Below are 14,032 nucleotides of genomic sequence, written 5' to 3' on the forward strand. Positions count from 1 at the left end.
AATTGTTATTTGTTGTTTGTTTTCACCAACAATCTAATGCAATTTACCCCTCCATGGAGGGAAGTATTTAAACGCAACTCGACCCAGGACTCTTTGGTCGAAACCAAGATGGCGGAGTGTGGCGCGCATTTCGATGAAGAAACTCTTCAGAAAGTTTACAGCAAAGTTATTTGCCGAAAGCATGAAATACAGTCACTGTTAACGCTTTTTGGAACAAGGGCTTCATTTTCTTGCCCAGGGATATTTGTTTGCGGTCACACGGCAACTGGAAAAAGCTTTGTTGTGAGAACTTTGTTGAAAGATTTGGAGGTGAGATGATTTTATAACGCACTTTGGGCTTAGTTTATTTTCAAGCCTCGGGCTTTTATCCGTTCAAAGGACTTCCTAGAGTGTTATTTTCAGGGAAGGACACTGTGGAGTAACTAGGGAATACCGACACTGTTATCGTGGAGGGATATTGTTGGGGGGCGGTGCGTGGATTTCGTATTCCAAATATAGTTTCGTTTGACAATAAGTTTAATACGAGGGTGCAGATGGAGTTAAATGGGAACTGGAATTTGTCCTCTTTTTCGCTGGGAAATGGGATTTGACACTTCTAGATGAGATTTGGGTATTGGTAATGGGATTTGGGGCAAAATTTGCGCAGGAAACTGGGATTTTAGCAAAATTTGCGCTCTGGAAAATGGGCTTTGGGATTTGTATAAGTCCCCTCTTTCTCACTTTTGGACCCTCAACCAAGAGATTGAAACACTAAGGTAACCCTGAGCTTCTGCTCATTGAAGAAGGATGAGAAGAACAGGTTTTCATATACGTAACAGGTGTTTTGGCTATGGGCATGTGATAATGCCAAAGTTTCAAAGTATTCCTTTTCTGAAATTGGAAAGGTGGGCCGGTCTTAAAGGGAAGGAGGGGTGGAGGTGGAGGAAGAGGGCTTATTAAAATGTCTGGCCTCCAAATGATGGGCTTATTAGAAAGCAGTACTCAATAGAAAGGGGAGTGAGGGGGGGGGGGGGGATGGTTAAAAGTGACTTTACAGTATGTTCTTGAATATTCATATTAATTTCTTCTCCAAAATGTAAATGCCTGCATGAGCATGTTTCAAGAAGGGGGGGGGGGGGGAGGGGGAGGGGAAGTACTCCTCAGAAGTTCTGGTGAGGGGAGGAGGTTGCAGTTGGTTCTCCAAACCCTGACACTCTTTCTGACCAAAATATGTAATTCTATCATGTTCACGACTAAGAGACAGAAGATCCCATGAGATTAAACACGGTGCATGTGCCAGATCATGGCACGGCTTGCTCCAGAAAGGAAAGGATTTACGCGACTGTTTGCTACAACTTTCATTGGTAAAAAACCGTTTGGAAATTCGAAACAGATATACGAAGTAAATCGCGATATACATACAGTAGGTGAGCCATTGTGGTTGGCTAAACAAACACCTGACTTGTTGTTTTATTGAGCTTCAATGTTGTTGAAGCGATTTAGTGTTTCCCACCACAAGATATACTGTCATGGTGGACGAAGAAGAAAGCTGGGCAGCTATTGTCAACCCCACCACTCAACCAAGCGTACAAACCATCTTTGCTCACTTGCTCAGTAAAGTAAAGAAGATGAATGCAAACTTCACGAACATACATGTATATGTATCTTATTCTGATGAGGATGAGCCTCTCACGTTTGCCACAGACCAAAACAAGGATGAGGCAGGGGACCAAAATATGCAATTTTCCAGTACCCTTTTTCACACCTGGCATATAAATAAAATAAATATCAATTTTCAGGCCTGGTTTCTAGAATCCATACCCATTTTCAGAGTTTCAGAGCAAAATGGTTAAATAAAACAACAGCTCAAAAACCATACCCTTTGGGGTCGCAACTACCTAGTAAGTATGTAACTTATATAGGGGAGTAACTCCTGGGCCCAGGTACATGTACATGTTTGCAGTTGCAGCTAGTACCATGTTTTTGAAAACAATAACTTAAAAAACTGACTGTTTGATTTTGCCTTTTCAACATATATAGCTTCCACATGTCATAGTGAATTGTGTGGAGAGTTTTACAGCACGCTTGATTTATGAACACATTTTATACCAATTACAAGAGCTGGATGAAGAAAATGATTGCGTTTCCCCACCCAAGTGTGATAACATGACGGATTTCATCAGGCAACTCAAGCATTCGCTCTCATCAAGAGATTTCACAAATGAGACATTTTACATTGTCCTTGATAAAGCAGAGAGACTACGGGACATTGAGGTCAACGTTTTACCAGCATTCCTGAGACTTCATGAGCTAACACAACTGAACATTTGTGTGATTTTATTGAGTCAAATTGTGTGGGAAAAATTCCAAGTAGGGACTGGATTTTATGAACCTGTTATCATTCACTTCATGGATTATTCTAAGGCAGAGTTATTGCAGATCATGGCCAAAGACTGCCCTGCTTCACACCCTGTGGAATTTTACAAAGCATACTGTCAGCTTCTTACAAGCGTGTTTTATTCAGTGTGCAGGGATTTGAATGAACTACGGCATCTGGTAAGTGGCACTTTGCTGTTTTCGGTAGCTGTTTCAAAATGTTGCTGAGTCTGGAGATGATCCTTACAAATCTGCAATTTTTTTCTGGCTAGATTAATTCTCCTGGGAGAGGGGGGTGGGGGTGGGGGTGGGAATGGAGGGGGGTGGGGGGCTGAGGTGGCTACTCAACATAGTCTTATATGGGAAGGCTCTGCCCCACAATCCAAACCCTAATAGCCATTTGTGTACCATACCATTGCATATACCCACAGTAAAAACACTGCATTTCTTTTCATTGAGTGTGTACAAAATTTTCAAAAGACCCTTTTGATTACCTACATGTAAACGACAATTTTCCCTGCCCTTTTCTATACTCCAGCTCATGAAATCACTACCCTTTTACAAACCTCCAGGCTGAAAAAGGTCCCCCTTTTGGGCAGAGCCTCCCTGTGTGGTCTATTATATAGGGGATATCCCGACCCCTTTTAGTCTCCAATGCAGTAGTCGTTAGGGGACTCATACTTCCTTATCCCAGTAATACGAGTGAGAGTCTCTAAAAATGACTGTGGGAGGCTACACCCCATTGGATCTTTTAGTCCTGTCCACAGTTATAAAATTTGAATTGAGGATCTTTACACAGCTTGCCCTCTTATCCACATGTAAACAACAGAAAATAGATTGTTGTGAGTGTCAGATTTTCATGATAGCCTGTTTAATCTGATACTTGATATTCTGAGGTCATATTTTAGTATCTGCCTCTAGAATGGAATGATTCAGAACACAAGAGAATTCAAAAAATATGACTCAATCTTTTAAGAACTGAGAATGTGATTGTCAAGAATATCACAATGTTGCACTTAGTGTGATTAGCTTATTGTACATACTTTGTCATGAATGCCAGAAGCAACTTGCCAAATTAAATAAGACAGTGCTAATTACTCATGGGGATTTTCCAAGGTGTTTGCTTCTTGCCAGTAGTTTTTCCGAAGACAAACTTGATAAATCTTCATTACCATATACCACAAATATTGACAAAAAAAAAAAACAATCTCTTTAGGCTCTTCTACATTTTCCAAAATACTGTGAACCAGTTGAATCAGGTGAAGCTGGATTAACAGACAGCCGTAAACTCTGGAGGAATATTGAGCCCCATTTAAAGAAGGCGCTTAACACAGTGTATCTTAGGGAAGTGTCAAGTGATCAGTGGGAGAGTATTATTGGTCAGGACACGCAGACTGACACTGAGAACCAACGAGAGCAGGGTAAGAAAAAGGTGCAGGGTAACTGTAATGTATTTATATACTGCACATATCACACAGTCTCATAGCAGTTTACAATAATTATAATAAAAATAATTAATTTTATTCTTCTGCGGGGTGAGATTGGATACATGTCAGCATGTAAAGGTGCCACTGGCCGCCGCTATCAGTCCATATATTGATCTCACTCACCCACCCAACCCACGGATGAATGTGAAAGACAGATGATATCAGAGGTAGAGATAGACCACCGCACCAGAAAAATTGTGTGGGTTCTTTAACATCCCACAGATTAATATGAACAAGTGTTGTGAGACGGGACCTATGGTTTATCACCCTTATCCAAGAAGACTAGAAAGTCAAAATATTTACAACTCCAGTAATTAAAAACGTATTAAATCATCAATCGAGGGTGGTAGGAGGGGGCCACTCATCAGGTTATATAGCATCGTGGAAAGGGGGAATAAATATATTTTTATCCTGCCTTTCTCCCCCACTCCCTCCTCCCTCGGTAGTTTCTGTACTGGTTTATAATGGCGATCAAAGCATAGACTGTAGGATCTCAACAATCACACCGGAAAATATGGAACTGTGAACAGTCTTTAATTTGCCCTCACATGTTCCCTTTGTGTTTGTACTTGTTTCTCTTGGGGGAACTGATGCGAGATAAACACAAACATAAGCAGAAGATAATCAATAGCACTGTCACTGTGTCTCATGCTACAATCTTGGATAGAATAAAAAAAGAAATTAGACCCCCTCCTCCCCCCCCCCCCCCAAAAAAAAAGAAAATCAGTGATGAATTCAAGCGGAAAGCAAAACATGGCATTTTTCTATCGTTGAAATTGGTTTGGGGGGGGGGATGGTTATAATTTCTCATTTGAACTGTCCAAGATTGTAGTTCACACACAATTTTTCTTATGCTAAGCTTTTCTTACAAGTGTGACTGACAGGGTTTGTGTTTGTTCAGTATTCTGTACGTCATGGATTAAGCCGCCGTTACATGTTGAAACTTTTAGCTGAAACTTGTGTGCAACGGCGCTGCGAAACAAGTTTCAGCAGGCGTTGCACCGTGTAACATGGTCGGTTTCGTGAAACTTTTTCGAACTTCCGTTGCGAGACAAGTTTCACGAAAAGTAGAACCGCTTTCTCCCTCTGCAACGGCTCGCAACGGTCGCAGTGGTGAAAAAAACAAGAGTTTCACCGTGTAACACCACTTCGTGAAACTGGTCTCGTTCGCCGTTGCACACAAGTTTCGGCTAAAAGTTTCAACATGTAACGGCGGCTTTAAACTCCACTTAGAAGTGACTTTTCTTTGTCAGGTATGTCTCTTCGTTCTCACATTGAGCTGCCGTTTTATGCCAAGTATCTTCTGATCGCAGCGTATCTGGCATCTTACAACCCTGCTCATACAGACCGAAGGTTCTTCACCAAGCAAGGAAGAAGAGGGTTAAGTAACCGAGCGAAGGCGGCAGCTAAGGGCAAGAAGTCCAACACACAACTTACAGGTAACGCTGGAAAAATTTAAATATGAATATATGAAACATATACTTGAACTGCGCGTGAAAAATTAAACAGAAGACCCTCGCGGTTATTGTGCAACTTAAACAGTTGCCAAAAGAGAGTAATTGAGGGTGGGGATGGGTACTTCTCAAACTCATTAACAATTCATCAAGAGAAAACAAAGAAAATCACTACCGTGACCGTGGTTTGGATATGTGATCCTAATTACCATAAAATTTTGCCAATTTTAGCCTTAAATTTCTCCAAGAATTATTGATCATTTGAGAAGCCATATCAAACACTCGAAAGTGTGTTTCATCAGATATCCAAACACCTCGAAGTAGTTTTAAAAAACTCGGCTGCGCCTCGTTTTTTCAACCTACTTCTCAGTGTTTGGATATCTGATGAAACACTCTTCCTCGTGTTTGATATATTACTTCTCGAATTGGGTGGTGCATAACCTGTTCTTGTCGTTGGCGTTTTTAAAAATCTCGTTTCCTAACGACAGACCTCTCTTCCTAGTCACCACTTTGGAAAACGTTTCTGAAAACCCCTGTCTACAGAGATTAAGATCTTCGTTCTCCGTTGTTGTTCATATATGGACCATCGGGAAACCCTCATTAATCAAACTCAGCGTTTTCATTAAGGAGCTGAACGAATTAGTGTGGACAGAATCTCAGTTTCCTTTCCTTTGTATTCTCCCCTATCACGGTGATTCTTTAAATTTTGATGTAGGCCAGGTAACGCAAAATAATAGGCCTTATCACGGTTTTCGACGCCATTTTGACGAGTAGGCAAACAGGCTTGAAATAACAGTGTTTGTATGGAAATCCGATGTCAAATAATTCTGATAAAACATCACTTCTGAAAAATTCATGAATTGGAAACTTTTAGCACTCGTAAAAGGATTTTAAGAAAAAAAAATTTGGAGGGATGTAGCTGTGCCAGAAAGCGTCCAGTCGTGTTTTGAACTTTCCATACATTTGTCTGTATTTTTTTCCCGCGAACTATTTTTTAGTAGCAGTGCACGGCTGGTTCGCTATACAAATGTATGGAAAATTCAAAACACGACTGGACGCTTTCTAGCACAGCTACATCCCTCCAATTTTTTTTCTTAAAATCCTTTTACTAGTGCTGAAAGTTTCCAATTCATGAATTTTTCAGAAGCGATGTTTTGTGAAAGTTATTTGACATCGGATTTCCATACAAACACTGTTATTTCAGACGTGTTTGCCTACTCGTCAAAATGGCGTCGAAAACCGTGATAAGGCCTATTGACACACAAAAACGAGCAGGAGTTTTAGACCCAAGAAAACACGTGCTGCGAGTTTTTTGAACGGCTTCAAAAACAAGATATCAAATGTAAATAAGGGAGAAACGAAGACTCGGAAAAAAATTATTTTTTATTTATTTATTTTTTTAATTTTTTTAATTTTTTTTCCGAGTCTTCGTTTCTCCCTTAAGGCTGGTTTCCATATGATCGCAGACAATCGCAGACGATCGCAAAAAAGGCTGTTTCGATATAATGGCAACGATCGCAGAGCCGACCGTAGCCATATGTTTTAGTCAGCGGAAATGCCAAATATACACGCGCGTCTAGGCTGAAAAGCAAACAACTCCGCGAACGTGGAAGAGCGGAAATTTTGCCGCAAGCAAATTTACTTCTTCTGTTTGTCATGATTAAGCGAGTCGTCGTCAGCTCCAAAACCGTCGAAAACATCGGTTTTGGTTTCGATAACGACCGTACGCAGTTCTTATGTTGCGAAATTTGGCCTCCGCTTCCCCGGCCGATAAATTAAACTTCTGCCCGATTTTGTCCCAACAGTTGGCCTTTTTGTTCTTGTCTTTAAAATCTTTGCTGCTGCGATGGTAAACACATCCATAACGAGCAACTTCCTCCATAAATTCCTCGAAATGACAACGAAATGAGTGTTGCTACGTAGACCGTTCCTACAATCAAACACACGAGCGTTGAATCGCGGGAGAGAACCCGAAATATTATGGGATGCGTTTCGATCGCGGACCGCAAAACTTTGGTTTCCATATGATCGCACAATCGCAATTGATCGCAGGGGATCGCAGATGATCGCAGATGATCGCAGACGGTCGCAGGAGATAGAACATGGTTCTATCTTCTGGGATCACGATCACAGGATCGCAGAAGTATGTTTCCATACGATCGCAGACCTTATTGCGATCTGCGATCCGCGATCATATGGAAACCAGCCTTTATTCACATTTGATATTTCGTTGTTGTTGTTTGTCCGTTGGCTTCAAAAACATTTATGGAAAAGCGCGTGTCAAAAGAGTTCATAACAATTATTGTTTTGTGAACGTTGGATATTAGCATACGAGAAAAACACCGCATACTAATGAGGAGTGTTTTATCAGCTGATAAAACATCGCATGTAGGAGGTTTATCGATATAAAGTCACTGCACGTGATGTATTATCGACCATTTGATAGGTCAGTGGGCTTATGAATTAATAATGAGTTTTTGAATTAACTCTGAAAATTTTATAGACGTTTGTATTCAAACAGTTAAGTTTTGCCTGTCTTTATACAAACGTCTGCAAAAAATTCTTAAGTTTACGGAACTAGATCTTCGTCATTTTAAAGGAGACAAGACTCTCTAACTTGGCCTTTTTTTTTTTTTTTGACTAATTTTAAGGAGCTTTTTCCATCAGTCTCAATGGTTTAACGTTACCTAAACTACATTACCGGGATAAAGGTCTACAGTGATTGTTACAAATTCGCTCCGTTGCGTTTCTCTTAGGTCCAAAGAATTTCCAGCTGGATCGGCTCATGGCGATATTCTACAGTATAGTGGAAGAAAACGTCGCTCCCTCCGCCAGCATTCTTTGTCAGATTTCATCTCTTGTCTCACTGAATCTGCTGGCTCAAGTGACATCAGATGACCAGATAGACTGCCCCAAGTACAAGTGCCTTGTGAACTTTCACGCCATCTCTGGCATTGCTAAGCAACTGAAGTTTGATATCGTGCAGTATTTATATGACTTCGTTTGATTTGAACGACTCTCGTTTGTTGGGGTAGGTGTTCTTCAATTGTATAATTCGATGCAAACAAGGCCTTGCTTGCTTTTCCCGTGAAATTTCCTAATAAGGAAGACATTGTTGGATTGACCAATCGGATTGCTGAAAAATGAGTGACGTCAAAACGAAACATCGACTGATTTCTAAAAGTTCCCTGTCAAGAGATGGGAACCGACACAGCGGCAAAATGAGTGCGCATGCTCGTCACGCATGAGCAATCTTACTCGGCAAAATGGCGGCATTTTTAAAATTCCCATTGCTTGTTCTTATTTCGCGCGGATAAGCCCAAATCAAAATAGATAAGGTTGTCGCTTTCAGGAAAGGTTCCTTCGAACTTCCTCCATCACATATCTTATTCAACCAAAAAAAATATTGTGGTATTGAAGTGGAGCATTCGTAATCGATTCACGCTTGAATCACAAATCTCTGGAGCATGCGCACTCATTTTGCCGCTGTGTCATGGGAACCAACTAAATGCCGCGCACGCTCGTTTTTGTTTGCTATAAAACCAATCAAATTGCTACAAATCATGGTAAACAATAATGTCATAATTATTTCAAGGTGAAAATAAAATCACTGTGAAAGACACTTCATGGTATGAGTTTCAGTTGGCTTCCACACACGTCTTTGAACGTTGTAATTGTAACGTCGTACGGAAATAATTCTTGCTATGTCATACACAAAAATCTCTCCAATAATAAGACGATCCAAACCAAGGCATTTGAACTTTGAGTTGACACCGTTTTCTTGGTTTGTAAGCGAAAACCAAGTTAGTCCGTTGTGTACAGTGTCAATTTTAGTTTTTGAAAACTAAACAGACCATATGCGCTGTGAAGTACAGTATTTTATTGATAAATCACCTACAAAAAGTACCACATTTTGTGACTGTGTACAAACCGTTTTATGTACAAGAAAATCCAAGAAATTATTTACAATCACGTGTTAAATAAAGCAATGTTTGTTTCGCCTTTCATTCATACGAAATTTTTCGAGTACAGTTTATATTTTCAGCTGTGACGGTGAAATTGGGTTTCATCTGTCAGGTCTGTGGATGAAATCTAAAAGTATGGCCCTTGAAATGAGAGCTATCGAGAAGCACTCTCCTTTGGGGCTGTTTGTTATGCTGCACAAGATGATTCTTACTGTTGAGCCTGTGGATGAAATCCTAAAGTGTGACCATTCAAATGAAAGCTACTAAGCAGTTCTTTCCTGTGGTGCTGTTTATTATGCTGTACAAGGTGGTTCTAACTTGAGCCTGTGGATTAAATCCTAAAGTGTGACCATTCAAATGAAAGCTACTAAGCAGTTCTTTCCTGTGGTGCTGTTTATTATGCTGTGCAAGGTGGTTCTAACTTGAGCCTGTGGATTAAATCCTAAAGTGTGACCATTCAAATGAAACCTACTGAGCAGTACTTTCCTGCGGTGCTGTTTATTATGCTGTACAAGGTGGTTCTTTTTAAAGTCTGTGGATGAAATCCTGAAGTGTGACCATTCAAATGAAAGCTAATGAACAGTACTTTCCTGCGGTGCTGTTTATTATGCTGTACAAGGTGATTCTAACTTTTGAGTCTGTAAAAAAAAAAAATGCTTTTAAAATGAAATTCTCAAATGAAAGCTACTGAACGGTACTTTTCTGTGGTTCTGTATTATGCTGTACAAGGTGGTTTTAACTTTTGAGTCTGCGGATGGAATCCTAAAATGTGGCCACGGATATGAAAGCTATTGAGCAGCACTTTCATGTGGTTCTAGATATCTTTGATTTTTTTCTTTTGTACTTAAAAATGCAAGCGATTTTCAGTTTGAAAATGCCCAGTGTTAAGTGATATGTTAAACTCTTGGTGGAAGTCTTGCTTCTGGGACGTCGTCTGGTTCGAGATCTCCTATGAGACTGTCGGATATCTTCCGACTCAGGCGACCGGTATGCTGTAAAACACCAAAAGCAAATACATAAGCTGTTATGTGTCAATGAATTCGAAACTTCAACAACCCAGCTCCCGGGCATTTCAACTTTTGAAGATTGGCTTGTTGAAATTCCCACCTCCTGTAATATGGTTATAAACGCAACTTGATTTGAGAAGGTCAGAGTAGTGGAAACAGTTACCCTCGACAACTCTGAAGGAGAAATATCACGGGTGCCGCGTGCGGTGCTGAGGAAGAGAATCGACTACTTTTAAGTGAAATACGGGTCAGCTCAGGCTCGTTCCCAGGCCTCAACGCGCTTATCGAAGTAACCGAGCTTGTCTATTGAGGCTTGGAGCCGATCGCGAGGGTGCGTCTTTCCGATCAGCTCTACGTATGACGTCACATTTGACCGCGCCAAGGATGACTGGGGACGAGGCTGAGGTCAAACCAATCCACCGACGGAAAAAGATGGCGGCTGTACATTTACCACAATACCTTGCGAACTAACAGCCAATAGGCAGAGAGAAGGCCATATTTTTTTTGGCGAAATTTGCTCCTGCACTAACAACATTGTGTATGCTAGGTTTGAAGTTGTTAGAACTTTTCTGTGCATTTTATGAGCGTTTTTAGGGTTTTCGCTCGCTAAGGATTAAGGATTATTTTTTCTGTACGGTCGATTGTTTCTTAGTTATCGCAGTTTATATTAGCTTCAGTCGTTGCGCTCAATGGTAATAGAAAAGGGCGTGTAGGTTGAGAGGAGGAATTCCCCACTCCAGAAACTAAAAGGAGTCTGGCACGATGACACGTACCGGAGATTAAAGGGGAAGTATCACGCAAATTTGCTGTCATTTCAAAACCCCAAAATGTTTGTCTGTCAGCAGAAACAAATAAATAATTTTCAAGTTTGTTATAAATTATCACCCCAATGCAATAAAACTGTCGATTAGTGCCTCTGGCCAGAGACAGAGTAGGCCGGTATGGATTGCAACTTGAAAAATGTTAAGCTAATGTTTTTCAAGTTCTCGCATTTTTGTTTCCAAAATGCACTAGAATAGATCACGAGTTGTTCCTTTCAAGAATTGAGTTGATTTCTTTCTCCTCGTCATTCTAGAATTATTTGGCAGCTGATTGAAGGTCTTATTTCATCATTTTTAACAAAAGATACCCAAACCCCATGATACTAGGATTGTGGCCTCGTTTGAGGAACTTTGACTGAAAAACAATTGCCTGCAGCAGAAAGCTTTAATAGACACAATGTTTTAAATACGGCACAAATGCTCCAAGAAAATGCCGAAGAATTTATTTTTCGCAGCGGAGACGATGGCTTGCCCCCCCCCCCCCCCCCAACACCCTAACTCCACCCTCTCCCACCCAAACGATCCCACAATCGCTGACTCGTACCAGTCTCCCCATAGTTTCTGAAATGAGGCATTGTATAAACGTACAACACCAGAAATACTTACAGTTTTTGGCCGCTGGATTTTAGGAGGCGGTGAATAGGACGAACTTACACCTGAGGTAAAAGAGAAGAAATCAAGCATCGCAGATCAAATTGAATTACTAAGTTTCGACTCCTAATGTGAAGTTGTCACTGTCTCAGTGGATGGTAATTACTCATTAGAAGGCGAGAAATTGGTAAATACAGAACTCCGCATGGCAGGGAAAGTAGTATGAATTTAACGACGGCAAAACCATATTTTAAATAAAGTCTAACGCAGATTGTGGGAACAAAAATTGTGTAATGGTTGTAGTGATTTACTCGCCTTATTCGATTCAGTGAATGCGGTTTCTGCTAGGAACCGTTCTCATATTAGACGATTTCTGGGAGACCTGACCTCAAGCAAGACTAGTTCTTCTCAAACTCATTAATAATTCAAAGACAAAGGAAATGATGCACCGTGACGTGTTTGGATATCTGATGCAAAACTCCTCATTTTTGCAACCCTATTTTCTCAGTTTGTTTGAGGAGTTATATCAAACACTCGTCACAGTGTTTCATCACAATATCAAAAACCTCGCAGTTCGTCAGAAATACTCCGCAACGCGTCGTATTTTCAACTCTCTTCTCGGTGTTTGATATGTGATGAAACACTGTGGGTCGTGTTTTTGATATGTTAACTCACGATGGCTACTTAATTAAGGACGGTGCCTACTAATACCGAAGTATTTTTGTGCGGTTTATGACTATGCGAGAAAAGCAGATCTTAGCAAGGCCTATTGGAATCCAAAAAGAAAATTGGGGGTAACCACGCATTTTTCAGAGATAATTAAGCAATAATATCTCTAAAAAACGCTAAAATATAAAGCAATGTATGGGATTTTTTCCTAAATTGAAGCTTAATTATCTCTGAAAAATGCATGGTTACCCCCAATTTTCTTTTCAGATACCAAAAGCATTTGGTAAGTTCTGCTTTATCCGTATAGTTTTAAACCGCGCAAAAATATTCCTGTATTAGTAGGCACCACCCATAGGAAACCCGAGTATCTCCCGATGCGCAGAACGTATGCGCAGTAACAATAGTAGGCACCGTCCTTAAAAGAAGCTTGATTGCAATTTGAACCGGCTCAACACCCGGAAGGAGTTCAAATTACACATTGCCAATCGACAGTTCGGTGGCTCACATGGTTGCATCCCCTCTTCTCTCTTCCCCTTGAAGAGTGACAATAACAACAAGACAAATTCTTGACTTACCAGGGTCGGGTGTGGTAGCTTTCCTCTGTGGGAATGGGACAGGAGGTGGCCAGAGACCTCCCCCGAGAGGATTGACTACATTGACGGGTTTGCTTGGACGAGCGGCTACAGAAGGAATGAAGACTGGAGACGCTGCATAAGTATCTGGTACCGTCCTGTACGAGGATAACGGACGCTTCTCTGTCCGAGAGGCGGATCGCGAGCCTAAGAGAGGTGAAGAATTAAACCTTACTCCTAGCAATTGCGGTAAAGAGAACGAAACATATAAGGAAGGAAGGAAAGAAGGATGCTTTATACTTTTTCTCAGTTTACTTTGGTCCGCAGATCACGTGATATTTCCAAATATTTTAATTTAAGCAAACTGTCGCCGTAGATTTGACTACCAACCGCTATTCAATATTGAAAGGTTTAATAGGGGCTGTGTTGCAAAACGCACATACACAGTGTTGGTTGTTAATGATAGTTACCTGCTCCGGAGCCTGGTCTTGACAGCCCGCTGGCAAGATGCTGCTCATATTCATATATCTAAGGGGAGAAGAATCAGGAAGATAAATAAATAAGAGAACATTATTTGTTGAAGAGGATAAATATTCTTTTTAAGGAGAAAGATATATCCTTACTGAATTGAAGCAACGTTATAAATACTTTTTGGTTAATAAACCATTTCTGTTTGAGGCGCATAAAAGCGTCAAATTTCACCTCGGGTTGGGTAAAAGACGGGAGATTGGTGATAGCAAGGCTGTGACGTCAATAAAGGAACGCTTGTGGTTTCTCTATTCCTCGGTTTTTTCATTCTGAGTATTCAACAATTCCAATAATATTCTCGTCCACACAGTTTTCTTCCTCTGCACACAAAAAACAACTGAGAAATAGAGAAATCGCAGGACTAGCTTTCCTGTATTGACGTCACAGCATTACTATCCCCAGTCTCCCGTCTTGCGCGGTATTGTACCCAACCGGAAGTGCAATTTGACACTTTTATACGTTTCAAACACAGGGATAAAAAAATTGATAAGGATATTTTTTTCAATTTCCATACGGGAACAACATGAAAATTTGATTAAACAAATATAAAAATTCTGCATTACCACTTTCATCAGATCCGCAT

General features: G+C 40.6%; 2 protein-coding genes across 2 annotated transcripts in view; one reads left to right on the forward strand and one right to left on the reverse strand.

Annotated features, from left to right (window-relative positions):
- Window positions 1-36: 36 nt before the first annotated feature.
- Window positions 37-9,303, forward strand: LOC146457007 (origin recognition complex subunit 5-like). Its single transcript, XM_085092461.1, has 5 exons — window positions 37-309; window positions 2,020-2,535; window positions 3,572-3,776; window positions 5,096-5,281; window positions 8,053-9,303. Exons 1-5 carry the CDS (start codon window positions 37-39, stop codon window positions 8,301-8,303), a joined length of 1,431 nt encoding a protein of 476 aa, XP_084948587.1. The 3' UTR covers window positions 8,304-9,303.
- LOC146457008 (uncharacterized) overlaps window positions 9,157-14,032 on the reverse strand; it is a 62,457-nt gene continuing 57,581 nt past the window's right edge. The window contains exons 63-66 of the mRNA XM_085092453.1: window positions 13,392-13,449; window positions 12,925-13,128; window positions 11,696-11,745; window positions 9,157-10,253 (exon numbers count right to left, since the gene is read on the reverse strand). Coding sequence (XP_084948579.1) covers window positions 10,158-10,253; window positions 11,696-11,745; window positions 12,925-13,128; window positions 13,392-13,449 — 408 coding nt within the window. The 3' untranslated portion in view covers window positions 9,157-10,157. The remainder of the gene's footprint in view (window positions 10,254-11,695; window positions 11,746-12,924; window positions 13,129-13,391; window positions 13,450-14,032) is intronic.

This window comes from Pavona decussata, unplaced genomic scaffold (genome assembly GCF_977016875.1).
Source record: "Pavona decussata unplaced genomic scaffold, jaPavDecu1.1 SCAFFOLD_250, whole genome shotgun sequence".
Taxonomy (NCBI): domain Eukaryota; kingdom Metazoa; phylum Cnidaria; class Anthozoa; order Scleractinia; family Agariciidae; genus Pavona; species Pavona decussata.

Coding starts and splice junctions, on each gene's coding strand:
- LOC146457007 (XM_085092461.1), top strand. CDS start 37: ATGCAATTTACCCCTCCATGGAGGGAAGTATTTAAACGCAACTCGACC. Junction 3,777..5,095: donor TGAGAACCAACGAGAGCAGG/GTAAGAAAAAGG, acceptor TTTCTTTGTCAG/GTATGTCTCTTCGTTCTCAC. Junction 5,282..8,052: donor GTCCAACACACAACTTACAG/GTAACGCTGGAA, acceptor CGTTTCTCTTAG/GTCCAAAGAATTTCCAGCTG.